Source organism: Pristis pectinata, chromosome 10, assembly GCF_009764475.1.
Source record: "Pristis pectinata isolate sPriPec2 chromosome 10, sPriPec2.1.pri, whole genome shotgun sequence".
NCBI lineage: Eukaryota > Metazoa > Chordata > Chondrichthyes > Rhinopristiformes > Pristidae > Pristis > Pristis pectinata.
The window spans coordinates 66,127,486-66,155,426 of record NC_067414.1 but is presented as its reverse complement, the minus strand read 5'-3'; the positions used below and the strand labels follow the sequence as shown (position 1 = coordinate 66,155,426).

Sequence of the window (27,941 nt, the reverse complement as noted above, 5' to 3'; positions counted from 1 at the left end):
ATCACTTGGGCTAATAGGTATTTAAGCACTTGAAGCAGGCAATTGGATAAGCAAGGGGCCTAGGAAATGGTTGAAGCAGGGAATAGCATACCTTCACTGCTGGATCAAATTCAATCTCATCCAAGTCATTATTAATCTTCTTCCGGTTGTATTGGGGTAATGTATTTGGTGAGGTTTTTGGATTGGTAAAATTAAAAAGAAAATTACAACATGCCCAGTTGATGGTTTTTAGAAAAATGTAGGGCTAATCAAAGACCCAAGCCCAAATTTGCACATTCTCAGTATGAACCAACCATGAGTTGGAGAAAATATCTCCAGAACACAAAGACCTGGAATGTGAAATAGAAATAAATGCAAATCTTGACTGTCTCAAAGTTGGTACTGTGTCAACGTGACAACAACTTCTGGCATCAGCACATGTTCAGCTAAATGTGAAAATCCAGAAGTTGCTGTAAGTGACACCCAGCTCCTCTGCTAATACGTCATAACTTTCAGCATTTGCACACCATTGTCACTGCAAAATCCAATGAAATGACCCCCTTCGTTTAAGTAGGACCAGCTGAGTTTTTAAAGCTCTGTACCGTTCTAATAATTCCACCAAGGATGCTGATTGCTTTACATTTAGTGTCCTGCTATTGAGGTTAGGTGAAATTGATGGATTGGGGATAACAGAGAGAAAAATCAAGGCAAGGGAAAGATGAAGAAGAATTTGCATAACCTTAATGGAATCTATCCATATCTTCATTTTAACTTCACAGGACAAAGTCACACAGACTCCATTCTTAGCTGATGATCAACCTTAGAGTTTCCTCTATATACTACATCTTAGCAAACTATTATACTCAAGACATAATAACAGGCACATTTGATTGTGGTTATATAATGTTAAATAGATTTTATTTCCAGAATCTTTTTCTTGTTTCATGGCCCATCTCCTGTGCCCAATCCCCCAAATTGTTGTTTGGCAAATTCATCATTCCCTTTAAGACTACACAGACATTCTTGAAAAATGTGCAGTTTGTGCTAAATTAAAGAATGCAGACTCAACCCAAACTCCAATAGTTGGACATAAAATCCAGGCTCATCCTTCTCAGTAACTGACTGTCTGATGGCTTGTTAAATTTACCTGTTTATTTTGATACATTGTTAAGATACATTACCATAATACTTAAGAGTTTCCTGACCAGCAAACCAAAAACACTGCAATTTGCTATTCATAGGATCTTGCTATGTGGGGCTTGGTTGCTGTGTTTGACTACATCACAAGTGACTGTACTTAAAAAGCGATTAATAGTTGAAGACTTTGGGATGCACTGAGGAATGTGATACATTATTTTTAAAAAGCACCAAATTCTTTTAGCTGGGAATTCCCTTCAAATTTTATTTAACATCCAAAATCAGTAACTCAAACTTATTTTTTTTCTTTTAAAAGACACATTTGGTTATACTGTACAATGCCAAATGATTAATGCATAATGATTTAAAAATGAAGTTTTATTATATAACCTTGCAAAATGTGTTGCAAACTGATGAAATTAGTACACAAGCAAAATATTGTAGATGCCATAAATCCAAAATTAAATTAGGAATTTCTGGAAATACTCCACAGAAAACAACAAAATGAAGATCCGTAGTACAGTGGAAGGGAAGAGAAATTAAATAACAAAAAGAATGATGGCATTTTGCACCCTATCACTTTTTGTTCTTTCCTTCCCACATCCTTTCCCTGCAATTTCCAAGTTGTTTTATCTCTAGCTTTTTCCAGTCCTGATGAGAGATGTTGATCTGAAATGGTAAATCGGGTTCTCTCTTCACAGGTGCTGCCTGGCCTGATGAATGTTTCTAGCTTTTTTAAAAAATATTTTTAACTTATAGTTCTTGTAATCTTTTCCTCTTCATTTTGATGTGGTGTTTGTTTCCATGCTATTTCCTTAGGTCAGGAAGGTTGAAGCTAGGTATTGCTATGGTGTCTGGAAGTATGTTTGAGCAGGTTACATCATAACATTTGTTGATGCAAGTCATTTTGCTGCATTTCAGATTCTGCATTGTATGAAATGTCATTAGCACTTGGCTTTCCATTCAACAGCCTAAATGAGAACAGACAAAACTGATTTCAACAAAAGCACAAGTATGAAAATCAAAAGAAAAACTACAGTCGCTGGAAATCTGAAATATAAACAGAAAAACAGAGAATGCCTGACTTACTGAGTGCTTCCAGCATTTCTGTTATTATATAAAAAAACATAAATATCCTGCCTCTCATTTAAAATGACCAAATTCTGGTTGATAAACACATATGACTACTTCAACTTACAAATATTTTGTAAGATCTCTTTGCAATATGACATTTTTGTTTTGTTCTAGATGTGCCTGCACATGTTGCATTTCTAAGCTTATAGCTCAAGGGGTTTTGCCAGAATTTATGATCACAAACATTAATGATGATCTTATCCCAACAGAAAAAGAAACATACAATTACCTGGGACTATATTTTAAAGGTGAACATCAAGTTTTTTTTATTTAAACAAGCAATTAAGTTTTACATAAGTTCTTGCTTCAGTGTAAGACTGGTAATACAGGTCCTATAGTTTCTCATGAATGCCCATTTATTTTAATTCCATAAAATCTTAGTAGGCCCCTTTTTAAGGTCTTTGCTATTGAAAAATTAGGTTAGACCCCAGTCAAGTCATGTTTGTCAAATAATTTGAAATTATTCAAATTCATTAAATACTTCATGCAATTAAACAGACCAGAAATCAATAAAAATTGAAATATGAATCTCAAAAGCACAGGATCTACAAATAAACAACACTGGCAGTCAAAACTAACAATTCCAAATATCGAGAGCAAAACAAACAGGATGTAGGTAGGTTGGTAGGATTGGATCTTTTTAATCAATATCATAAAATTCTTCTAACTGGCTTCTTGAGCCACCGAAGATCTATTCCACAGTACTGAAACCCAGAACTCCCTATGTCATCCCTTTAAAAAGAGAAAAATAAAATTACTATTTAAATACAAGTCACTTTTATTTATCTAGTTATATGACTTCTCTAGCATCACAATAGCAATATTTTATTCCAATTAGAAAAACAACAACTTTAATGGTAAACAACTGGTGTATTGGTTAATCATGCAGACAAGATGGAGAAGGCGATATCTTGCGCCTGTACAGTTGAAAATGTAACCATGTACCCATTTGTCAAAACTTGCACCTTTTAAGAAACCTTCCTGCAAGCCTCTGAAACTTCAATGAAGTATGCCAACTATTCTCTAATCAAGCCCACACTCACTTGGTTATATAGGAGAGCTGAATGGTAATCAGTCTAATTTTATAATGACACTCAATGAAAAAACAACTGCACCAAGGAAAGAATGTAGTTAAGTGAAATACCAGATGAATTGCAGATGAATATTAACTTCCTCATAGCTTTGAGGCTTATATGTACATTTTTAGCTTCACCAAATATGCTCATTATGGTTCAATGAACTGAATATATGTGGAAACTGATATGAAAGAGTAAATGTACATTTATTACTATTCATATTTGTCACCTAAAGCACAAGTACAAATCTGTGCCAGTGCAATGTTACCAAACCAGGTGGCATGTACCATTGCAAATGTAACAAAAAATATACTTCTTTTGTAACTAGAGTGAAGTTTGAAAGCTCTGGTTCCATATTATGACGATTAAAGTTTGCTTACAGATAAGAGCTACTTTCAAAGGTCCTAAGCATGCACAAATGTTTGTAGAAATGTAACAGCGTAGCTGTGCATTTAGGTAGTACATTATACATTTAAGAAGTACATTATAGGAAAGATGTGGTTAAACTGAAGAGTGCAGGGAAGATTTATGAGGATGTTACCAGGACTAGAGGGCCTGAGTTATAGGGAGAGGTTGGCCAGGCTTGGTCTTTATTCCTTGGAACGTAGGAGAGTGAAGGGCGACCTTATAGAAGTGCTTAAAATTATGAGGGCCATAGATAAGGTGGATGATAACAGTCTTTTCCCCAAGGTAGAGGAGTCCAAAACTAGGGGGCATAGGTTTAGGGTGAGAGGGGAAAGATTTAAAAAGGGACCTGAGGGGCAATTTTTTCCACGCAGAGGGTGGAGAGTATATAGAATGAGCTGCCAGAGCAAGTGGTTGAGGCAGGTACAATAGCATCATTTAAGAAACACTTGGATAGGTACATGCAGGGGTGGGCCTTAGAGGGATATGAGCCAAACACAGGAAGTTGGGACTAGTTGGGTGGGTACTGTGTCGGCAAGGACTGGTTGGGCCGAAGGGCCTGTATCCATGCTGTATTACTGTATGACTATTATACAGAAGTTTAATCACAAAGTTCCATGTCAAATGGCTCATCAAGCTAGGCAACCTTCATCTTGAATCAACCAATAATTCTAATGGTAGTGTTGAGCTTTTAGTCCAGAACACATACTCACAATCTCAAAATTATCTTGGTTTGGTTGAAGGTTCAGCTGAAATTGGCTTTCTAGACCCCTTTACCTCATCATTCCAAAGTATTATCCCCATTATATTACTATTACAGAATCCCCATTATATTACTATTACAGAATCCCCATTATATTACTATTACAGAATCTAGCATCTCTTCCATTAATCCATTGCCCAGACACCAAGCACTCTTCCTGGCAAACCAAGGCAGTTTATTGATCAGTAATTACTTCCCAGCACTTTACTTAAAGCTGTACTTTTTAAACAATGACCCTATTGCTTCTCAGACAAATGTCTAGACATATTTTAAAGTGACTTGTACGTGCAATAAGGTAGTTCTTTATAAGTTTTAGATCAAACTCAATACCCACTTTTACAAGAGAAAGAAATCTAATAAATTGAAGCAATTAACATACCTTGCAATTAAATATCAATTAAGGACTTTGTCACTCCAACTTCAGCAGCTCTACATCAAAGATAAGAGTGGCATTGGCTGGGATGACTCCGGGATGGCCTGTTGCACCATATGCCACGTCAGGGGTACAGGTCAGTTTTGCCCTTTGCCCCAAACTCATCTGTTATTGAAACAATTTTGATTATTAGTTGAATTCATCAGTTTACACTCATTTGAAATGTTATTCCCTTCTACTTGTATGTGGTAATACTAAATTATAGTAATATTATCCTAATATAGTAGAAAACTGATGCTGTCATCTTGCTGTTAACAAACCGTATCTTCTATTTCATCATGATTTCAGCATCCTCTCTGAAAAGACTAAACCAGGCTAGATTTTGTTTTTAAACCGTACAGGCCTTGCAGCAAGACCACACAGTCAAACCAAAATACATTTGGTGCTGATGCATCTTTAAATTAGATATGCATCTTTAAGGTTCTTAATGAATGTGCTAGAAATACACCTCGTGCTTAATACCATCTACAAGAGGACTCCAAATACCCATAAAATATTTACTGTACAGGCTTTATAGAAAGATAGTAAAAGCTGTAAGCAGCAGCAACTTTAATGGTATGTCTGTACTTTTGTAAAAGCATAATATCTGGTAAACTGAAATTTTGACATTATGATCATCCAATAAATACCTGTGCTACACCTTCTTCCCAGCCTTTAATTACTTCCTGTTTGCCAATTTTGAACTTGAAAGGCTTGTTTCTGTCTCTGGAAGAGTCAAACTTCTTTCCATTCTGGAGCATTCCTGTAAACACAACATAACCCTCTCAGAAATCATGACAGCCATGAGGACATTTACAAAAATGTTTAAGCCTAATATCCTTGAATTACATTTACAAACAACATCAGAAAACACTGTAATATTGCTGTTGACAAAAATACTTCTGCACAGGTGGCATTTCCTTATTAGCATGATTGACATAAAAAGTTAATATACCAAGGCTTTGCACTTTTTAAGGGTCATTCATTTTTATACCCTTCCTTAACTTAGGTTCTGCTGGGATTACCAGACTTTCTTCTCTCCAATAAATCTTGTGTAATAACATTATCCTATATTCTCACATGAAATAGGATGAGAGTTTGATCAGAATCATGGTTATATATCACATGTGGAGATAGATGCAGACTATTTAATTCCTCAAGCCTCTTTTGTCTTTCATTGGTACACAAGGTTAGCCTTTCACTTGTGAAAACGTGTAGGGAAAGCAGACCCACAATATTATGTTAGACTAAGTTAGCCGAATGGGTTAAAGTGACAAGCTTATTGAAAAGTAAAACAAACCAGAGATTAAAATATTCAAAAGGTGTTAAATATTTCCATCCAAAGAGACTGAATGCTTTAAGATAATGTCAGTGAGTACTCTAAAATACAGTTGGAATCTAGGCTGGGAGACTGCTAGTTTGGATGGATCTAATTGTTGGTTTCACGTTTGACTTGATTTTTCTCTCTTTAAAGAAAATAGTTTCAGAGGTCAAGTCAAAATAAAACTATTGTTCTCACTGGCCCTGACATTATAGCATTACTCTAGAATATATTTGAAATCTCATGTTCCAAAATGTTTCATATTTTTAAAGTGTAATTATACAAAAATAGATTTATCATTAATGATTGATACCAATAAACTGCATCAAATTTTCAAAATAAATACATTAAAAATAACTCTCTCCACCCCCCACTCCCATTTCACCCAAAGGGAAAACACTTTATTAGCTCTATGTATGCAGAATGTGATTAATGGGCATTGAAACATCAGTAGGGCACTGAACATCATCAACAAATCTCAATTGCTGTAACATTCAAGAAAGTTGTTTTTCTATCACTCAATTCTCTCTTCTGAGGCTAAACAAATCTTAGAGTACAGCAAGATCATATACACTTCATATACTTGGCATGATATTCAACATATTTCTCCAGAATTATGCAAAATTATATTGTTGAAAAACTCCATGAACGCTGACCTATTTATGCGGAGCTGGCTACAAAATCTAGGTCATAGTTTTGCCTTTGGTTGTCTGACAGTGTGCATTAGATGCCATTGAAAAGCAATATTGTGGCCCCTTAATTTCACACAAGAAAAATCACTGTCCACTTCTATTTCTAAAAAAAATCCCATGGCAGTGCAGCCTAATGCTTTGGGAACAATTATTTCCAAAGGTGTTCTATAAATATACCTTTTATGTTAAAAGTAATTTAAATCATAATGAATAGCAAACAAAAACAAATCATACATGACACTATGAACAAAATACACAATTTTAACCAATAGAAGTACATTCACTACGAGTAACTTTAATTTTATTTTATAGACTAAATCCTTTGATAAAAAGTTTGTTTCATATGTCATTGAAATGGTAACACTCACGGAAAAAATGACAAATATTTTCTGCCATGCAAAACATTTATAGCCTGAATCAATCAGATTTACAGAGTATTTGAATAGCAAGGAACTAATGAGCGAGTTTAATATGTGTAACCAGAGAGGTGCTGATAAAAAACAGAGTACTTGCTTCAAAAAAAAGCTGCCACATTAGACATAGAAAATTAGAAAGTAGTAGAAGACCATTTAACCCTTCCAGCTGCTCCACTATTCAATATGATCATGACTAATCCTCAGTGTCAATGGAATATTCCCACTCTCTTTCTTTTCTGTCTAGAAATCTATCTACCTCCATCCTAAATGTATTCAGCGACTTGGCATTCATCGTCTTCTGTGGTAGAAAATTCCACAGGTTCACCACACTACCAGTGAAGAAATTTCTCTTCACCTTGATCCTAATTCTTTTAACCCATGTTCTGAAACTGTGACTTCCTCATTCGAGGCCCTAGCCTGGGGCAACATCTTCCCTGTATCTACTTTGACTACACTGGACACAGATAGTATCAAACAGATATTGCCAAATATTCTGAAAAATCCTCAAAGATTTATATGTCATTTTCTTTTTTTGAAAAAAGCTTTTATTTAAAAAACAAAAGTAATCAGATATATGTAATTTTTGCAGGGTACTTGGGATCAATTCAACCTGGGCCTCACCCAACCACGTTCACCTGTTCCCAACACAAGAGGCCAAACAAACTGATACTCCTCAACCAAATCATCTCCCCACTCCAACACAGCAGCACAAGGCCTCAGCGACAAATGAGTCTCAGATGGCACACTAGAGGCTCCCCATTCATATGAAGGAAGATTCTGATTCTGAGCCTGAGTAATGATGGGTTAACTCAGAATCATTGTCAAAGTCGAGTTTATTGTCATCTGCACAAGTACACGTGTGCACAGGTGCAATGAAATAATTGCAGCAGCATCATAGGCACATGGTATTAGAGACACAACATTCACAAGAGAAACAAATTAAACATAAATTACTCATAAGTTATACAATAAAGGCAAAGGTCCCCACTATCCAGGCCATGCCACACTCTCGCAGCTACCATCGGGCAGAGTACAGAATCCTGAAGTCCCACACACCACCAGGTTCAAGAACAGCTGCTTCCCTTCAACCATTCAGTTCTTGAACCAATCTACACAACCCCAATCACTACCCTCAGTATAGCAACACCATGACCACTTTGCACTGCAATGGACTTTGTTTTTTTTGTTCTAATCGTGTTCTTCCCGATATAATTTATCTTAAATTTATGTCTGGGTTCCAATGACAGCCAGTACAATAGTTTAGGACTTCATTCAACACCATTAGAAATGAAACATTATGGCAATAATATGACTGATTAAAATGACAATAATTTACATTTGTCTTTAACAAGATTATAATATAAAATGCATCTGAAATAGTGAGAAAATAGATTGTGTTCACAGTTGAAATGACTTCCGTTCCCATACCGACCTATCTGTCCTCAGCCTTCTCCACTGCCAAGGTGAGGCAAGACACAAACTAGAACAGCACCTCATATTCCAACTGAGCAGCCTACAGTCCTTTGGAAAATTCAAGGTTCATGCCAATTTCAGGTAACCCTGTGTTCCTTTCCCACTCCCATCAGTCCACCCAGGTTCTTTCTCCCTTTGTTCACTTTTCTATTCCACCTTCCCCCCCACCCCCCCAACCTTTATAAAGACTCATTACCCTCCCCCACCTGGTTCCAACTGCCCATCACCCACATACCTATCTACCTGGGTTTCTGTTCCCTGGGTTCACTTTTCCTATCCCCACCCCACCCGGTTCCATCTGCCGATCATCCCTCCCTTATCCCGTTCCACCTCCAGCCACCTCTGAACATTCTTCCCTTCCACCCATCATCCCCCTGCTCCCCCACCAGTCATCTAGTTTCACCTATCACCTACCAGCCTCTGTCTTACCCCTCCCTCATTTCTATATTCTGGCTGGCTTTTTCCTCCACTCTCAGTTCTGATGCAGCGTCTTGAGCTGAAACATCAACTATCCCTTTGCCTTCACAGATGCTGCTCGACTTGCTGAGTTCTTGTATTTTTTTGCTCCAGATTCAGGCGTCTGCAGTATCTTGTGTCTCCTTGGTGTATACTGCTAATGTGAATTGCAATTCTTTTGGAAGAAAAGTAATCCCAAAACACAGGTAATCTTTATTTTTACATTTAATGATATAACAATGTGCCATAACAGACAATTACAGGTATAATGGTCAAGAAAAGTGGAATACCAGACAAAAACTGTCATACTATTTATAATAGTGTAGCATCCAGAGCTTCTGCTCTTTTCAGCAGGGCAAATAAACAGGATAGAACTTCTAGCCAAATATTTTAATCAAGGGTTACCAATTCCTAACAGCAATGGTTGACACAACATTATATCAGACGTTTTACCACACAGTTCTCAATGGCCACAGAGATAATATCACATGATGCATAAACCAAATTGTTATGGACTTTTCCTTTATTCTTTTATACAAAATCCCACACTGAATTCCTTTATGTAATATTAATATACTTATATTAAAATATTGTAAGGTCGTGCAAAAGATATAGAATGGAGTTCTCATGCACCCTCTGATGTATTATATTTTTGAAATAAAGGGCATCGCAAGACATGGCAAATGTAACAAGGACTGACAGCTTTGACATCTTTCAAATTTGGTTGTTGTAGTTGCTAGAAGCAAAAAAAATTGCGAGTACACATGGATAATTCAGCTTTCTCAAAAACTAACCTTATTCATGTCAATATTAGCAATGTTTTATTTTATTTAAACATTGGTGAGCCCCACTGAATAAAAGTTTTCTTTGTAGTCATAGTTTCATGAATCAAGACTACTTTTTAAGATGGTCTTCTGCAGCAATTCAACTATCATTCTTCATTTGCACTGCAATGCATCTGCATTATTATTGCATCCTCTTCAAGGACCCATTTAAGACTCAAGTCTAAACAGTATTGGATGGAAGACCACCTGGAATGGGACTACATCCCATATCAGATTATCTGCTTCGAGAAACTGATGATCCAACCAGCACACTGAATTCAGCCCCAACAAGAATCTCTGTCACAGTGTAGATAACTTGGGTATTTTTAGCTAAATTTTAATTGGAGGACTCTCTCTACCAAAGGTGGCATGGAAAATAAGTGGGGAAGCCATGATTCTCTAGGTTATAAATTCCATTGGCACAATGCTCTCTGCATTGAGCATTGACAAGCATATTTGTTTGGCTGCAGGAGCAGAATATTTGAGAGTTGTATTATTCTTTTGATGGGAGTTCACATGTTCACGTTAGTCATGTACTCAATGACACATCTTTGTTTTTCCTTCCCTGTTCTTACCTTAATTTAAAATGTAGATTTACACCTACATTACAACAGTAAACAATACTTGAAATAACACCATTTCTAGGCCACACAATTTAATTTCTCTCCATAATATCTAGGGTGCTGTTCCACACTGTACATTTTGATTCATTCACCTACCTTAACTTTAATCACTTTTACACTAGAATTTTAAACTGATACGAGGTGAAAAGCATACAAGAGGAACTTCACACACATACTTTCTGTAGGTGTCCTGAAGCCAAAAAAAATAAAGAATAACAAAAGGTCTGTAAGGTGCATCAAACTAAATGATTCCTCAGAGGAACTTGACCAAAAATCTATTAATATAAACTCTCCAAAATACTACATAAACACACCTTTAATATGTGCCAACTCAAACACAGAAGCATTTCACTCTCCAGGTTCTGTGTGCAACTGGAGATCAGTATGTAGAAATATGCTTATTTCTATCCATCTACTCATGAATTTGCCTAGGAGACTTAACAATGACCTGTTCTCAATCATTTTTATCTGTCTGGGACATTGAACTCATTTATACTATCAATTTTGTAATATTGCAGCTGTGCCACACCCACTTTAATCAAGTAATGATCCAATAAAATGTAAATTCAAAATAAATTACTTATCCTTATTTTTCCAATACATTCAGCAATGGAGAAAAATACAAACTTCAATCCAATTCCTAATCAGGTACTTATCTGGTTATAAGTCTTCTGAAGTTCTTACATACTCAGCCTAAAAGAGCAATTTTAATGACCAACAAATGCCAATAAATAAGCAACAGAAAAAAGCTAATAAAAAAAAGTTGAATCTTGAAAATTCAAGTGACAATTGCTTGGAAACTTTTAGTCTTCACTACATAGATATCAATAAAGTTTAATACAAGCAAAGATAACGCAAAAAGAGCTGAGGGACTTTTAGTGCCCGGGGGAGGAATTATATCCCATGCTGGAGAGTCATATGTCATCCATCAAGCTAAACTAATGTCTTGAAAGGAAATGCATTTATGATTTTCTCTCCTTTAGCTTTTCTCTGGTATGTCTGATGTGTAACACATGAAATAGAATAAAATATACCTTTACACTTTAACTTGATTGATTTCATATTCCTTTGCTGTACAAAGATAGCCCATGTTATTAAAATAAGACACTTTACCACAAGATATAGGATTACTAAGAATTTTAAATTTCCATGCAAGGTTTCTTACAAGCTCATGAGTAAACAATATTAATTTGCAGTTTCACATTTCTACCTCAAACCTGTTAAACAACAATATTTTTAAAAATTCAGACGATTGAAACCAGTATCATGATCCTCTTTTCATTGTCAGTCAAGATCTACTTACAAACCAATATTGCTCTAATTAAATTGCTTTACATTTTTTATCCTCTGCAATACAAATCCAGGTGCACTGTGTAATATTTGGAAAATCTACTTTTGTGAACTAAGCTAGAGTTAAGTAGTTGGATCAGAATAATTTAAAGTAGTTCTGTGGAATGGTTAGCTTTATGTGGAAGACCTTTCTGATTGAAGAATGAAGAAATAGAAATTTCAAAATTAGTATCAATGATAATACTTTTGTGCAGCTGGAAATTGGTAGGAACACATAAATTAAATCCTGAGAGAAGTTCCTGGTATCTTTCAGCTAATGTAAGTATTATGCAAGTTTTGTTTTGCACTGCATTTGGTCAATAGTACAGTGGCTTTTTTTTTAAAAAAAGCATAAACCAACTCTTATTTCCTTCACAATATGAAACAACTATTATGTGGGTCTTGAGATTAACCTTGACTAGACAGAAAAGTGGCAGATGTTACATTGCCACAGCTAGAGCTGCAACCTCACAGCTCCAGTGACCTGGCCTGACCACTGGTACTGTCAGTGTGAGTTTAGATGTTGTACATGTGACCACATTGGCTTCCTTCAGGTGCTCTAGTTTCCTCCCACATCCCAAAATCGTTTGAGTTAGTAGGTTAATTTCTGATTATAAATTGTCTCTAGTATGTACATGAATTTTACCCTCTTGGGGTTGGGGAAGGGCATGGTATTGATGAGATTATGGGAAGAAAAGAAATGGGTTAGAGTTTGATTAGTGTCAAAATGGGTGCCCAATGGTTGGCATGGATTCAGTGTGCCGAAGAGTCTGTTTTCATGCTGTATCTTTCCATGACTCTGTGATACAAAGTATTTTAAACTATGCAAAGAGAACTACTACAGGGTCTTCCAACATCCAAAAGAACTAGGGTCCGGATGAGGAAATATTTTTCATGCAGCATGTTATACTAAGCCTTAAAGAGTGGAGCGGCAAATCCAAAAATAACTTTCAAAGGGGAATTGGTTAAGTACAATTATATGATTATGAGGGAAGGGAATGGAAGGGAAGGGGACTGAGACTAATAGGCAAGCTCTTGTCTGGGCTGGCACAGACAAATTATTTCTTTCTGTCATTCTATGACTTTATCCTTAAGTATGTGCATACATCAACAGTAATCATTTGAGCAGATGACATTTATCTAGCCTATTCTTTCAAACTTTGTTTTCCACGATTTTGAAACTCTTAATCTCTTTCTCAATAGAAAGTCATCAGTTTTTTATTAAACATTTTCTGCGATTGTGTTCCATTGATCATGCTGGTAATCAGTTCCACAATGTTAGGATCCTTTTTTAAAATATTTGCTTTTGATCCCCTTAACTTCTGCCTCATCCTTGAATCCTGGCCCAAAAAGAACAATTCTGAATGAAAATTCTCTATTCCTTTCAAAAATATAATTCTTCCAAAGGTTGCTGAAGGGGAACTTTAATTTCAAACTGAAATGTATTTGGTTTCAGAATTTACCTCACAAAGCAAATAATTTATCCTCATTATTACCTTTTTTTTTAAACAATTAACAACCTGTTTAGTTTGCAGAATTTTTTTGAACAGACCACTTAAGAAAAAAAAAGCAGATTGCACATTGCTGCATATAACTGCGACCTGTTTATATATAGCAGGCTGATCATTTACTGAACACAGCATTTTCCTTTTGCATAGTACAAGAAGTGGAAGTATTCTCGGTGCATACTCTATTAAAATCCTTCACTTTTTTTTTAAAAGAAAGAGTTCTGTCAGCTTTCTCTTTCAAGACAGAAAGAGATCCAGTCTGCTGATCCTTTCCCAATGGTTGTAACCTTGTAATATAGCCTACTATCTTCAGTAGGCATCTATTCTCCAATACATTATGATCCACAATTGATCCTGCCACTGGAGAATACATACAGGATGCAAAATGCAGCTTATGATGTACAAAACCCTCACCCAGTGAAGTATTACTCATTAAGACCAAGAGAAATGAACTAGTTGCTCCTCAACTTAGTGGTGGTTCTGCTGCCCAAATGAGAAGAGAGCAACAATAATTTCAAAGCACTAAAGGAGGAAGTAGTCACGGACATGAATCTTTATAGTTCAACTGCCTCCTTCCGATTTGAGTAACAGGTAAATATTTCACAACAAAGCAGCATTCTTATTGTTGTCAAGCTGAAAAGCAGAAATTGGGTGCAAAGAACGATCATTTTGAGGTAGAGTGTGATTACGTGATGTTACTTGTTAAAATATAATGAGTGCCTTTATGCATCTTATTATGCAAGAAATCAATGATGATTTATTCATTGTGTGGCACAAGATATATAGTTAAATAAATTTGTCAAATAATGACAATTTAAATAGCATCAATGGTTATTTACATGCAAGTGCTGCAGAAAAATCAGATGGGGTGGATATGTTCACATATGTGGATATATCCTAAAGCTTCTGTCCAAGATATGGTGCTTGGCTGTTGGCTACATGAATATGGCCTTTCACAGTTGTCCTGATCACTGAAGTTTTCAAGGATGGGAAGTTAATATTTTTGCACAGTAAATCCAATTAAAATTGCCAAAGAAAGTCTTGACCATGTCAAAGTGGAATTTTAAATAATACGATAAATTTTAATTATCAACAGTGAATCCTTCAAGCACTAGAGTAAAGTATACCTCCATCCCACGTCAGGACGGTCTAAGGGACTTCTGTTTCTTCACTGAACAGAGTTCCAACAAGCTCCCTCTAGCAACCCCACTCATTTGCCTGCCTTTACATTGAACAGCAATTCCTTTTGAGTCCACTCACTTTCTCCAAATCAAAGGTGTTGCTCTGGGAACTTGCAAGAGCCAGTTTTCTTGTGGGATACATGGAGCATTCTTTGCTTCAACCTATGCAAGCCTTCTCCATCAACACTTTTTCCTAATACATTTATGATTTTTTTGGTGCTGCTTCCTGCAGTCATAAGGACTCAAAAAAATTCATTATTTTTGCTGTCAATTTCAACCCTTCCCTCATTTTCACTTGTTCCATTTCTGGTTCTTCCCTTTCTTGATTTCTCTAGACCCAACTTAAGGCACAAGCCAGCAACCAGTATCCATTACGAACCTACAAATTCCTACAGCTATCCTGACTACACCTCTTTCCTGTAAGAACTCCATTCCATTCCCTCAGTTTCTCAATTTGAATCATTTCTGTTCTGGTGATGAAAGTCCCACAATAATGCCTCTGAAATGTCTTCCTTTTTTCCTTAACTGCAGCTTCCCCACTATCACAATTGACGGCTTTCTACTATGTCCCCTCTACTTCCCGTACTTCTGCTTTCACCTCCTCGCCTCCAAGCCAGAGCAGGATAGTGTCCCTGGCCTTCACCTTCCACCTCACCCATCTCTACATTCAACAGAGCATTCTCTGTAATTTGTGTCCACCTTCAACAAAATTCCACCAGACACATTTTCCCTTCTCCTTCCCTTTCAGTATTCTGAAAGGACTATTCCCTTCATAATCTGCCAATTCGCTCTTCCACCCCCATGAACCACTCTCCTTCTTACAGCACTTTCCTAAGCAACACCTATTCTTTTATATCATTCCTTCAGGGACCTGACCAATACTTCCAGATGAAGCAGCTATTCACTTGCAATTCTTCCAACGTAGTGTTGTCCATTCGGTGCTTAGGATGTGGTCTCCTCTGTGCTGGAGAAAGCAAACCTCCATTTAGTCCATAAGAATGATCCTGAGCTTCCAGCTGTCTGTCACTTCAATTCTCTAACCCACTCCCACTCTGTCCTCTCAGATACAGTCTCCTAGTTAGATAATGATGCAAGGTTACCTGTAATCTTAACTCAGCTTTTCTTTCTCCACAGATACTGCCTGATCTGCTGGTTATTTCCAGTGTTATCCTTTATTTCAGATTTCCATCAACTGCCGTGTTCTGTATCTCAAAGATCCAGCTTGCTTTTCCACCCCCCCCCCCCCATCTACCCCGTGCAACTGTTAACTGTACTACACCAAAACCATGAAGTCAGCTGGACAACCTTGGTCTCTACCCGATTGCAGACATGCCCTTGCTCCTCTCCATCCTTCCCTTTCTCTGCAACCAAAACATCTCATTTTTGCACTTCACATAAAATGCTGGAGGAACTCAGCAAGTCAGGCAGCATCAATGGAGGGAAATAAACAGTCGATGGTTCGGGTCAAGACCATTCATCAGGACTGGAAAAGAAGAGGGCAGAAGCCAGAATAAGGAGGTCGGGGGAGGAGGAGGAGCACAGGCTGGCAGGTGATAGGTGAGAGGGGGAAGGTAGGTGGGTGGGGGAGGGGGGATGAAAGGGAGTGATGTAAGAAGCTGAGAGGTGATAGAAGAGGCAAAGGGCTGAAGGAGGAATCCGGTAGGAGAGGGCAGTAGACCATGGAATAAAAGGGAAGGAGGTGGGGAATGGTTGGGCAGGAAATGAGGGTGAGGCAGGGGAAACAGAAAGGGTGGGGGGGCCACAGGAATGAGGGAAAACAAAGGGAAGGGGAAAAAAAGGGGAGGGGGGAAGAGGTTACCGGAAATCAGAGAAATCGACGTTGAGGCCGTCAGGTTGGAGACTACCAAGGTAGAATATGAGGTGTTGTTCCTCTAACCTGCGTCTGACCTAAATGTGGCAGTAGAGGAGCTGTGGATAGACATATTAGTATGGGAGTGGGATGTGGAATTGAAGTGGGCAGCCACCGGGAGATCTTTGCTTTTGCAGTGTACGGAGCGAAGGTGCTCGACAAAGTGGTCACCCCTCCCCTCTTCCCCACTCCTTTTTTGTCCCTTCCCTTTGTTTTCCCTCACCTTCTCTCTTTTCCCTGCCTCACCCTCATTACCTGCCCATCCATTCCCCACCTCCTTCCCTTTATTCCATGGTCTACTGTCCTCTCCTACTGGATTCCTTCTTCTTCAGCCCTTTGCCTCTTCTACCTATCACCTATCAGCTTCTTACATCACTCCCTTTCATCCTCCCTCCCCCACCTAGCGTCTCCCTCTCACCTGGACTCACCTATCACTTGCCAGTCTGTACTCCTCCCCATCCCCCAACCTTCTTATTCTGGCTTCTGCCCTTTTCCTTATCAGTCCTGATGAAGGGTCTCAACCCACAATGTCGACTGTTTATTTTCCTCCATAGATGCTGCCTGACCTGCTGAGTTAGTCCAGCATTTTGTGTGTGTTGTTCCAGATTCCAGCATCTGCAGAATCTCGCGTCTCATTTTTGCACTTTTCCACTTCTGATGAAAGGTCGTTATCCTGAAATGTTAATTCTGTTTCTTTCTCAATAAATGCAGCTTGACCTATTGAGTATTTCCAGTACTTGTTTTTTTTTATTATTTCTATTCTATCCAATTTGGTAATGCTCAAAATCTGAAAGAGCAAACAATGTATATAGTACAATGAAAATCTACTATGAATGAAAATTAGAGGCGAGTCTTTATTGTTTGTATTTGAAGGGGTTGCTTTTAGAGTTTTTTTTTACAGCTACTTTTGGTGGCAACTAGTTTTTCAAGGTAAAACAATTTATTATGCTAACTATCCAATAAAATGTATTTAGTGTCAGTAATTATAGAGATGAAATGACTGTTTAACTTATTAGTTATAAACATAACTGATCATGCATAGTAGGTCAATAACAAGTTTGGTAAAAATTCAATGCAAGATTGAGATCACAGGTTCTTTGCTATACTATGATTCTAAATGCAGGGCAAGTGCAAATTGAATTATATTTCAAGATATGTTAGTCAAAGTACGTTACTGAACATAAGGAGGGAAAACAGTTACTCTTTCTGATTAGTCAGGGAAAGCAAAAACAATGAATCAAAAGAGACAAATTATGTTAACAAGAGAAGCATGTTGAAATATACATTAATCTCCATCCTAATATTTGTCTATGAAGACAATTTCCAATGCAACATGAAGTAATACAGAGAAAAGAATGCTTAAATTTGATCCAAGGTCTATCATGAGCTGGCTTTCTTGACCATAACAGCAGTTAGGATGCTGCAAAAGGCCTCTAGGGAGAGAAAATTATTAGATTTCCCATTCCTGATTGCTTTTCATGAATCCTACTGAAAGCTGCTTGGCCAAAAACCCGAGGTTCACACACGAGCAATAGCCATTGTGATGAAGCACCAGCTTGCAACCAGCAACAGTGGTGCCAAAATATTGATTTCAAGAAAAGCCAGACAAAATTACAGTAAAAACAGTGAAACTGCTTTACCTACGAGTTTTATGGAAATTTTCACTATATTGAAGCAATCATTATGTAACAAAGGGATCTTCACATTGGAACACAAGAAAATGGGGCCAGGAGTGCACCAACTGGCCTCTCAAGCTGGCCTCAACATTCAATACAATTATAGTTGATCTGATGCAGGCCTCAACTCCTCTTCTGTGCAAGCTCCACATAGCTCTCAATTCCCCAATCATTCAAAAATTGATCTTCCACCTCTTTAAATACCTCCAGAGATCCAGTCTTCGTAACCCTCTGAGGTAGAGAATGCCAGAGAATCACCATCCTCTGCCAGAAGAAATTCTGATGCACCTCAGATTCAAATGATTGCCCCCTTATTTTGTAATTACATTCCCTCGTTTGAGACTCTCCCGCGTGAAAACATCTCAAGAACTACCCTGTTATGCCCCCTTATGATTTTATATGTGTCAATAAGATCAACTCCCATTCTTCCAAACCCCTTTAGAATTCAGATTTAACTTTATTAAGCCGTTCTTGATAGAACAACCCTCTAATTCCCTGAATGAATCTCTTCCAGATAGCCTCTCTCCCCTACTGAACAAAGGTGACACATTTGTAGTTTTCCAATCTGCTGGTATCCTCCTAGAACTCAGTATGTTTTGAAAAACATCAACCAATGGTCCTACCCGTGCAATCATAACAATATGTCTATTTCTAAATACCGACCGCCTTGCAATAAATGCCAATATGCCATTTTCCTTCCTAACTACTTGCTGCACCTGCTTGCTCACTTTTTGGATTTCATGCACAGGTGGATCTAGATCCCTCAGGTAATCCACTCATGTGCAATCCCTCTGCAGTTAGATAAAAGTCTGCCTCTTGAATCCCCTTACTAAAGTAAATGACCTCACAGTTTCCAAATATTAAAATCCAGTGGCCAACTTTTCTCCCATTCTCTAAACCTATTTGTATCCTCTTCCAGAGTCCAAATATCCTTATTGCAGAAGGCCATCCCACTTACTGTTGTGTCATCAGCAAACCTGAATACCTTACATGCTGCCCCTCCTTCAAGTCATTAAGATAGGTAGAAAATAATTTAACAAATAAGAACTGATTCTTGGGGCACTCCACTACTTATAGCTCTCCAGCCCAAAAAAGACTGATTTTTTTTCTGACTCTGTCTTCTACATGGTAAGTAGTCTTCTATTCACATTAACCCACTATTCCCATGAGCTCTTATTTAATGCACTAGCCTTTTATGTGGCACCTTATAAAATGACTTCTGTGAATCCAAATATACTGCATCTACAGTTTCCTCTCTATTGACATTGTTTGTTGCATTCCTTGAAGAACTCTAGCAAACTTGTCAAACACAATTTTCTTTTCATAAAATGGTGACTTGGTTTGATTGCATTAAGCTTCTCTAAATGACTATTTACTTCTTCCTTGATTATGACTCCACCACTTTGACACCAGTATAGCCGGCCAATAGTTTCCTGCTTTTGGAATTTTTCCTTTCTTGAACAAGGGTGCCACATTTGTGGTTTTCCAATCTGCTGGTATCTTCCTGGAACTAAGTACATTTTGAAAAACATCAACAAACAGCACTTTGGCTCTAGTGACCATAATTCTATTAGTTTTAAGATAGTGATGGAAAAGGATAGGACAGGTCCACAGGTTAGGGTCTTAAACTGGAGCAGGGCTAATTTTGGGGGAATTAGGCAGGATTTAGCAGAGGTCGACTGGGTGAGCCTGTTTGAAGAGAAAGGAATGAATGGCAAGTGGGAGGCGTTTAAGAGTGTGACATCAAGAGTCCAGGAGCAGCATGTTCCTGTTAGGGTGAAGGATAAACCTAGCAAGTTTAGGGAACCTTGGCCGATGAGAAGTATTGAGGCTCTGGTCAAGAAAAAGAAGGAAGCAAACATTGTGTTTAGGAGGTTGGGGACAAGTGAATCCCTTGATGACTATGAAAAGATTAAGAATACTCTTAAGAGGGAAATCAGGAGGGCAAAGAGAGGGTATGACATGAATCTGGCAGGTAAGGTTAAAGAAAATCCCAAGAGGTTCTGTAGCTCTATAAAGAGTAAAAGGGTGGCTAGGGAAAGAGTAGGTCCTCTTAGAGATCAGCAGGGCCACCTATGTCTTGAGCCGCAGGAGATGGGTGGGATTTTTAAACAAATATTTCTCCTTGGTGTTTACTGAGGAGAAAATTATGGTTGCCCAAGAGATAAGGGAAATTAGTGGAGATGTTTTGGAGAACATTTGTACTACCAGAAAGGAGATAGTTGAAGCCTTACCAGCGCATTAAAGTGGATAAATCCCCAGGGCCTGACCGAGTGCATCCTTGCAATTTGTGGGAGGCTAGAGGAGAAATTGCGGAGGCCCTAATGGAGATTTTTGCTTCAACGTTAGCCACTGTTAAAGTTCCTGAAGACTGGAAGGTGGCTAATGTTGTTCCGTTGTTTAAGAAAGGTAGCAAGGTCAAGCCAGGGAACTACAAGCCGGTCAGTCTGACGTCAGTAGTGGGGAAGTTACTGGAGGGAATTCTGAGAGACAGGATCTACCAGCATTTGGATAAACAGAGTCTGATGAGGAGGAGTCAGCATGGCTTTGTGCGTAGAAAGTCATGCTTGACAAACCTTTTAGGGGTTTTTTTTTTGAAGAGGTAACCCAAAAAGGTAGATGAGGGTTGGGCAGTGGATGCTGTCTATTTGAACTTTAGCAAGGACTTCGACAAGGTCCCACATGGTAGGGTGGTCTGGAAGGTTAGGTCCCATGGAACCCAGGGAGAGCTAGTTAGGTGGATTCAAAATTAGCTCGGAGGTAGGAAGCAGAGTGTGGTGGTTGAAGGTTATTTCTCAGAATGGAGGCCGGTGACTAGTGGTGTGCCGCAGGGATAGGTGTTGGGACCCTTGTTATTCGTTATTCATATAAATGGATGCAAATGCACAAGGCTTGATCAATAAGTTTGTGGAACACACAAAACTAGGTGGCATTGTTGATAGTGAAGAAGGTTATCATAGATTACAAGGGAAATCTTGATCAGTTAGGGGAGTGGGCCGAGGAGTGGCAAATGGATTTCAATACAGGTAAGTGTGAGGTGATGCATTTTGGAAAGTCAAACCAGCACAGGACTTGTACTATGAATGGTAGGGTGCTGGAGAATGTAACCGAACAGAGGGACCTAGGAGTACAAGTGCATTGTTTGTTGAAAACAGCATCACAGGTAGACAGAGTGGGGAAAAAGGCATTTAGCACACTGACCTTCATCAGTTAGGGCATTGTGTATTGAAGTCGGGACATTACATTGACCATAAGACACAAGAGCAGAATTAGGCCATTTGGCCCATCGAGTCTGCTCTACCATTCAATCACAGCTGATTTATTTTTCCCTCTCAACCCCATTCTCCTGCCTTCTCCCTGTAAACTTTGACGCCCTTACTAATCAAGAACCTATCAACCTCCGCTTTAAATATACCCAATGACTTGGCCTCCACAGCCGTCTGTGGCAATGAATTCCACAGATTCACTACCCTCTGGCTGAAGAGATTCCTCCTCATCTCTGTTCTAAAGGGACATCCTTCTATTCTGAGGCTGTGCCCTCTGGTCCTAGACTCTCCCACTACTGGAAACATCCTCCAAACTTCCACTCCATCCAGGCCTTTAAATATTCGGTAGGTTTCAATGAGATACCCCCTCATCCTGCTAAACTCCAGCGAGTACAGGGCCCAGAACCATCAGACACTCCTCATATGTTAACCCTTTCATTCCCAGGATCATTCTTGTAAACCTCCTCTGGACCCTCTTTGATGCCAGCACATCCTTCCTTAGATATGGGGCCCAAAACTGCTCACAATACTCCAAATGTGGTCTGACCAACACCTTATAAACCCTCAGCATTACATCCTTGCGTTTATATTCTAGTCTTCTTGAAGTGAATGCTAACATTGCATTTGACTTCCTTACTACCAACTAAGCCTGCAAGTTAACCTTCAGGAAATCCTGCACTAGGACTCCCAAGTCCTTTTGCACCTCCGATTTCTGAATTCGCTCTCAGTTTAGAAAATAGTCTACGCCTTTATTTCTTCTATGAAGTGCATGACCATACACTTCCCTACGCTGTATTCCATCCGCCACTTCTTTGCCCATTCTCCCAACTGTCCAAGTACTTCTGCAGACCCCCTGCTTTCTCAACACTACCTATCCTTCCACCTATCTTTGTATCATCCACAAACTTGGCCACACAGCCTTCAATTCCGTCATCCAGATCATTAACATACAACGTGAAAAGCAGTGAACCTAACACCAACCCTTGTGGAACACCACTAGTCACCGGCAGCCAAACAGAAAAGGGCCCCTTTATTCCCACTCTTTGCCTTCTGCCAGTCAGCCAATCTTCTATCCATGCTAGTACCTTTCCTCTAATACTATGGGCTCTTATCTTGTTTAGCAGCCTCATGTACGTCACCTTGTCAAAGGCCTTCTGAAAATCCAAGTAAACAACATCTACTGACTCTCCTTTGTCTATCCTGCCTGTTCCTTCCTCAAAGAATTCCAACAGATTTGTCAGGCAAGATCGCCCCTTAAGGAAACCATGCTGACTTCGGCCTAGTTTATCATGAGCTTCCAAGTACCCTGAAACCTCATCTTTAATAATGGACTCTTAACATCTTACCAACCATTGAAGTCAGGCTAAATGGCCTATAATTTCTTGTCTTTTCCCTCCCTCCCTTCTTAAAGAGTGGAGTGACATTTGTGATTTTCCAGTCCTCCACAACCATTCCTGGCTCTAGTGATTCTTGAAAGATCACTGGTAATGCCTCCACCATCTCTTCAGCTACCTCTTTCAGAACCTGGGGGTGTAGTCCACCTGGTATAGGTGACTTATGTACCTTTAGACCTTTCAGTTTGCCAAGCACCTTCTTAGTAATAACAACTACACTCACTTCTGCCCCTGACTCTTGAATTTCTGGTATGCTGCTGGTGTCTTCCACAGTGAAGACTGACACAAAATAGTTATTCAGTTCGTCCGCCATTTCTTTGTTCCCCATTACTATCTCTCCAGTGTCATTTTCCAATTGTTGAAATTGTATAGGTTGTCGGTGAGGCTGCACTTGGAGTACTGTGTACAGTTTTGGTCACCCTGTTATAGGAAAGACATGGTTAAACAAGAAAGAGTGCAGGAAAGATTTACAAGAATGTTGCCAGGACTAGAGGACCTAAGTTATAGGAAGAGCTTGGCTAGGATAGGTCTTTATTCCTTGGAGTGTAGGAGAATGAGGGGTGATCTTATAGACGTTTATAACATCATGAGGGGCATAGATAAGGTGGATGGTAGCAGTCTTTTTCCTGGGATAAGGGAGTCCAAAATGAGAGGGCATAGATTTAGAGTGAGGGGGCAAGATTTAAAAAGGGACTTGATGGGCAACATTTTCACGCAGAGGGTGGTGAGTATATGGAACAAGCTGCCAGAGGAAGTGGTTGAGGCAACTACAACAGTATCATTTAAGAAGCATTTGGATGGGTACATGCAGAGACAGGGCTTAGAGGCATATGGGTCGAATGCAGCGAATTGGGACTAGGTGGATGGCACCATGGACTCGTTGGACCGAAGGGCCTGTATCCTTGCTGCATTGCTCTATGACTATATAACCAATGGCACCACCATCTCTGCAACACTAATTTTAAAACCCTTGGATGCAGGTTATTGGGTCCTAATGACTCGTTTCTCTTTAGTCTCACTAGTTTTTCCAGCACCTTGTCCCTCATGATAGGGATTATTATGAGTTCTTGCATGCTATTTGAAACTAGCCCATCTGCCAACTTGGATGATTTCCAGTGTCCTCCACCATGAAGACTAATGCAAAGTATTGGCTTAAATTACCTGTCATTTCCTTGTTTCCAGTCTCACCTGCCAGGGATCCCACACTCACCTGAGCTGCCCTTTTCCCTTTGATATGTCCAAAGAAGCTTTTGCTGTTTGTTTTGATATTACTTGTCATTTATCTTTCATAATCCATTTTCTCCCACCTTGTTAGCTTTTTAGTCTGTGCTGGTTCCTGAAAAATTCCAAGCCCTCTAGTCTACCACTCATTTTTGCCATTTATATGTTGTTAAAAGTGAGGAACGCAAATTTCCACAGTAGAAATCTCAGGTCTTACAAGGAAGAAGTTACTGCTTCAGCTACTTTCTTCACTGCTCTATCTCTACAGCATTTTATGCAATTTGAACGCGAAAGTGTATAAAGAATTAAAGATGCAAGGCTGCAGCACTTGTGTTGCAATATAAAGCAAAATCATAATAAAGCCATCCTATCTACTTTGAGAAGTATAATTGATGACCACTAATGACACATTGGCTGCTTTGAATTGAATAGAACATCGCAGGAACAGAATGCTTCCACTCTAGACTCCACCTCAACAGACCCAAAGGCTAAAAGATGGACATGCCCTGATCTGTGCAGGTCACCATCACCTCACGTTTTCTGTGAATGGCAAAATAAACAGGGAAATGACATTTTGAAAGTATTGGTCGACTATGACATCTGGAAACAGTGAACATATAGTAGAGAATTGACGTATACAGAAACTTGACAAAGATGCAAGGAAATGCGGCATATGTGTCAAACAAACAGAAGAACTATTTTGAGTTACAAAACACAAGGCAGTGGAAAGAGATCAAGTAGGTGTGATGTTTTCCTGTGGCTAATTTTATCTCTTTTTCAAATCTCACCAACACCAACCCCAGCCCACCCCACCAAAAAAACACATTAATTCCTATCAAATGCAGGACCCCACCCAAGTAGATGTTACTCATAACTGAGACTACCCAATCCCACATGGATTTAGAGCCTAGAATGTTCTTGCTTTATTAAAACCTCTCATGTCGCTACAAAAATTAGAGATAATAATTCGATAAAATTACTCCTTTTTGAATACAAGGTTAACGCCATTACAAAAGGGAAAATTAGTAAGAGTTAACATAATTCAGTTGTAGTCTCATCTCAATTAAATGTCTTTTCCAATTAATTTGATCACAATTATCAGGTACAATTGCAATACCAGAAATGCCATCCTTTGCATGTGAGGTTAAACTAAGGACCTTGACTACCAATTTGGGTGGAGATGTAAGATCCCATGGCACCGTTTAAAGCAGAGTAGGGATTTGTAGATTACTGAGTCACTGAGCCAACACACACGAAATCAAATTAACAATTTTTCTGTGATTTTAAGATCAGGTCAATAACAGTCAGAACTGAGACACTCTAGAAGTACACAGATCTACTGCTGGAGCTAAGTCATCCGAGACCACGCACTGAATTTGCACCTTTTCTCCTCGAATCCCTAGTTTGTTCTTCTATCTTCACCAATTGTTCCCCTTCTCCGGCTTCTCCATGCAACTGCAGGAGTCGGCACCTCTTTTCCCTACCATCTGGGGACCCAAACAATCCTTCAAAGTGTAAGAGCAATTCAGTTACACTTCTTCCAATCCCAGTGCTCAAAACATGGTTTCCTCTACATTGGGACACCCTTGCAGACTGAATAAAGGTGCTCTGCAAAGCACTCATTCAATGTGTTTTTGTTTATTAACTGAGTTTACAGTCACCTGTCACTTTAATTCTCTGACCTTCTCCCACTTTGACCTCTCTATCTTCAGCCTCCTACCTTGGGTATCATTGGAGAAGTGCAAGGAACAGCACCATTCGGGCAAGATGCAGCCCTTGGAACCCAACAATTTCAGGTAACCAGCTTTTTATTTTCTCTACAGATTCAAATTGTTTCTCTGTGACATCTGTAGCTTGCCCAATGAGACAAGTTTTCCAAAACAGATGGCAAAGTCCTTCCAGGGATATTAATAATTTACATCTGAAAAGTAGGATACTTCAAACATGCTGAAAAGATGTCATTTGATAAATATCAAACCCAATGCAGAACTTTGTATTATTCCAAGAGACATAATGTGCAAGATTCCAAAGATCTTCCTGCACTCTGCAGGTGCATTGAACAGTGTACATTTAGTTATAGTATAAGCCAATTGTCACTGTTGCAAAACAGTTACCTTTGTGTTAAAATGCTTCACCAATGATTTACTATATGGTGGCTTAATAGGAAATAATTACTTGACTAATTCATTTGCCTAGAGATTCTAGTGATTAATTACAAATAGTTTTTCTACACTTATCAGTCTAGTAGCAGTCAAGGCTCAAAGATTATGCATCTTTAAAAATCTCACCAAACGGCAATCTTAATTTACATTCAGTGTCATTGAGCCTTGCTCACAGCATCATTACTATCATTACTATCTTAATTGAGACACAAAAGAGACTGAAAAGCCAAATTCTTTTAGTTATTTAGACTTGATACATCAAGTGGTTTGCTGTGCATCTAAAGTTACGTGTCTACGTCAGAGAAGCCCCCGCTTCTTGAATTTTCCCCTTTTTATTTGTATCATGCACTATCTCTAGTCAGTTTAGTGAACTGCTCCTGGGACTTTGCCAGCATTCTGAAATCAGTACCCAAAAGCTACACAAGGGCAGCTGAGAGCAGCTCTTCCTATAGTCTACTCTTCCTCCCTAGAGAAAAAGGACTTGGCCACCTCTCAGCATTTTGCCATGGCGACATGGTCAAAATGAAGAACTTTGTGTGGGAGAGACTGCAAATTTAGGAGCAGATCCTGGCATCCTACACTGAACTAGGTTGGGGTTCCAAAAACACTATCATAGATACCATCTTCTGAAAGCTGCAATGCCCATTACTGCCCACTGGTGACATTCTTTTTAGATCATTCTGAAATGTATGATTCATAGAATACATTACCTATATAGTGAACAACACACGTCTGTCCCTTTTTTGGAAATGTCCTGCCTAAAAGAAAATAAAACATACAATTAGTGCATTTTTATATTTAGTATTTATTATGTGTATGAAATGTAACATTTATTTGTAATAGATTGTACCACGATTAAATACATTCAGGTGTAACATTGTAACTGTACGATATTCCAATTATTTAATATAATTTTTTACATTGGCTTTAGAACATAGCACTAAAACGCACTAACTTTCAGAATAAATCGGCTGCCAAGTTAGTTGCTGAAACGTATCCTCGTCTTGTAGTAGGTATAAGGTTTTAGATTTAGATTCTATGCCTGCTTCAGAATGGTTGGCTTTGATCGTTCAAGGATTTGACTGCTGCAGTAACTAAACTTTACATACCTCTTCAGGCACACGCTCTGTGCAATCAGTTTTAAAAAAAAGAACATGCCTGATCGTTTCCTCTTTCCTCGATACCAATAGAACAAATACTTCAAGTGAAAATCTAAGTAGAATGAAATCCCGCAGTCGCTCCGTTATCTCCCCCTTACAGTACAGTACTAGCCTTTAAGCAGCTGTCAGCAAATGCCATTTAAAAATCCACACACACTGCATTGCTACCAAATTTGTCTAGACTGCTAAGACAAGACTGCTACAATGTAAACCCAGTTAACACAATAAATATCATTTCAAAAGAAGAATTACCGTCTCCTGGAGATATTGTCTCGATTTCGACACCCATTCTTAAACAATAATAATTTTTAAAAAAAGATATATGGATCTTTCGACAAGGAAATTGTCACAATCTCCACTGAAAACGGCAGCAACGTCTCCTCTCCCTTACACCCAGCGTGGCTTGAACTACGCACCAGCCGAGCCCAGCCTGTCAATGAGCGTGTGACGTCGTCACTGAACG

The 27,941-nt window shown here is 38.8% G+C and overlaps 1 protein-coding gene across 2 annotated transcripts; it reads right to left on the bottom strand.

Moving 5' to 3' along the window:
- Positions 1-1,361: 1,361 nt before the first annotated feature.
- On the bottom strand, positions 1,362-27,908 carry fkbp1b (FKBP prolyl isomerase 1B). Of its 2 annotated transcripts, none has more exons than XM_052025187.1 (5): positions 27,731-27,908; positions 27,029-27,076; positions 5,557-5,669; positions 4,874-5,032; positions 1,362-2,087 (listed from the first exon to the last, which is right to left on the bottom strand). In XM_052025187.1, the coding sequence occupies exons 1-4, from the start codon at positions 27,765-27,767 to the stop codon at positions 4,904-4,906; spliced, it is 327 nt and encodes a 108-aa protein (XP_051881147.1). In that variant the 5' UTR covers positions 27,768-27,908; the 3' UTR covers positions 1,362-2,087; positions 4,874-4,903. The 2 variants fall into 2 exon arrangements, with proteins under 2 accessions (XP_051881147.1, XP_051881148.1); XM_052025188.1 differs by lacking the exon at positions 1,362-2,087 and adding an exon at positions 2,487-2,982.
- Positions 27,909-27,941: the final 33 nt, after the last annotated feature.

Excerpts from the sequence above, each read along its gene's own strand:
- fkbp1b (XM_052025187.1), bottom strand. The coding sequence starts at position 27,767 with ATGGGTGTCGAAATCGAGACAATATCTCCAGGAGACG. Across the intron at positions 27,077-27,730 it reads GACAATATCTCCAGGAGACG|GCAGGACATTTCCAAAAAAG; the intron begins GTAATTCTTCTT and ends ATTTTCTTTTAG. Across the intron at positions 5,033-5,556 it reads GGGAAGAAGGTGTAGCACAG|ATGAGTTTGGGGCAAAGGGC; the intron begins GTATTTATTGGA and ends TTTCAATAACAG.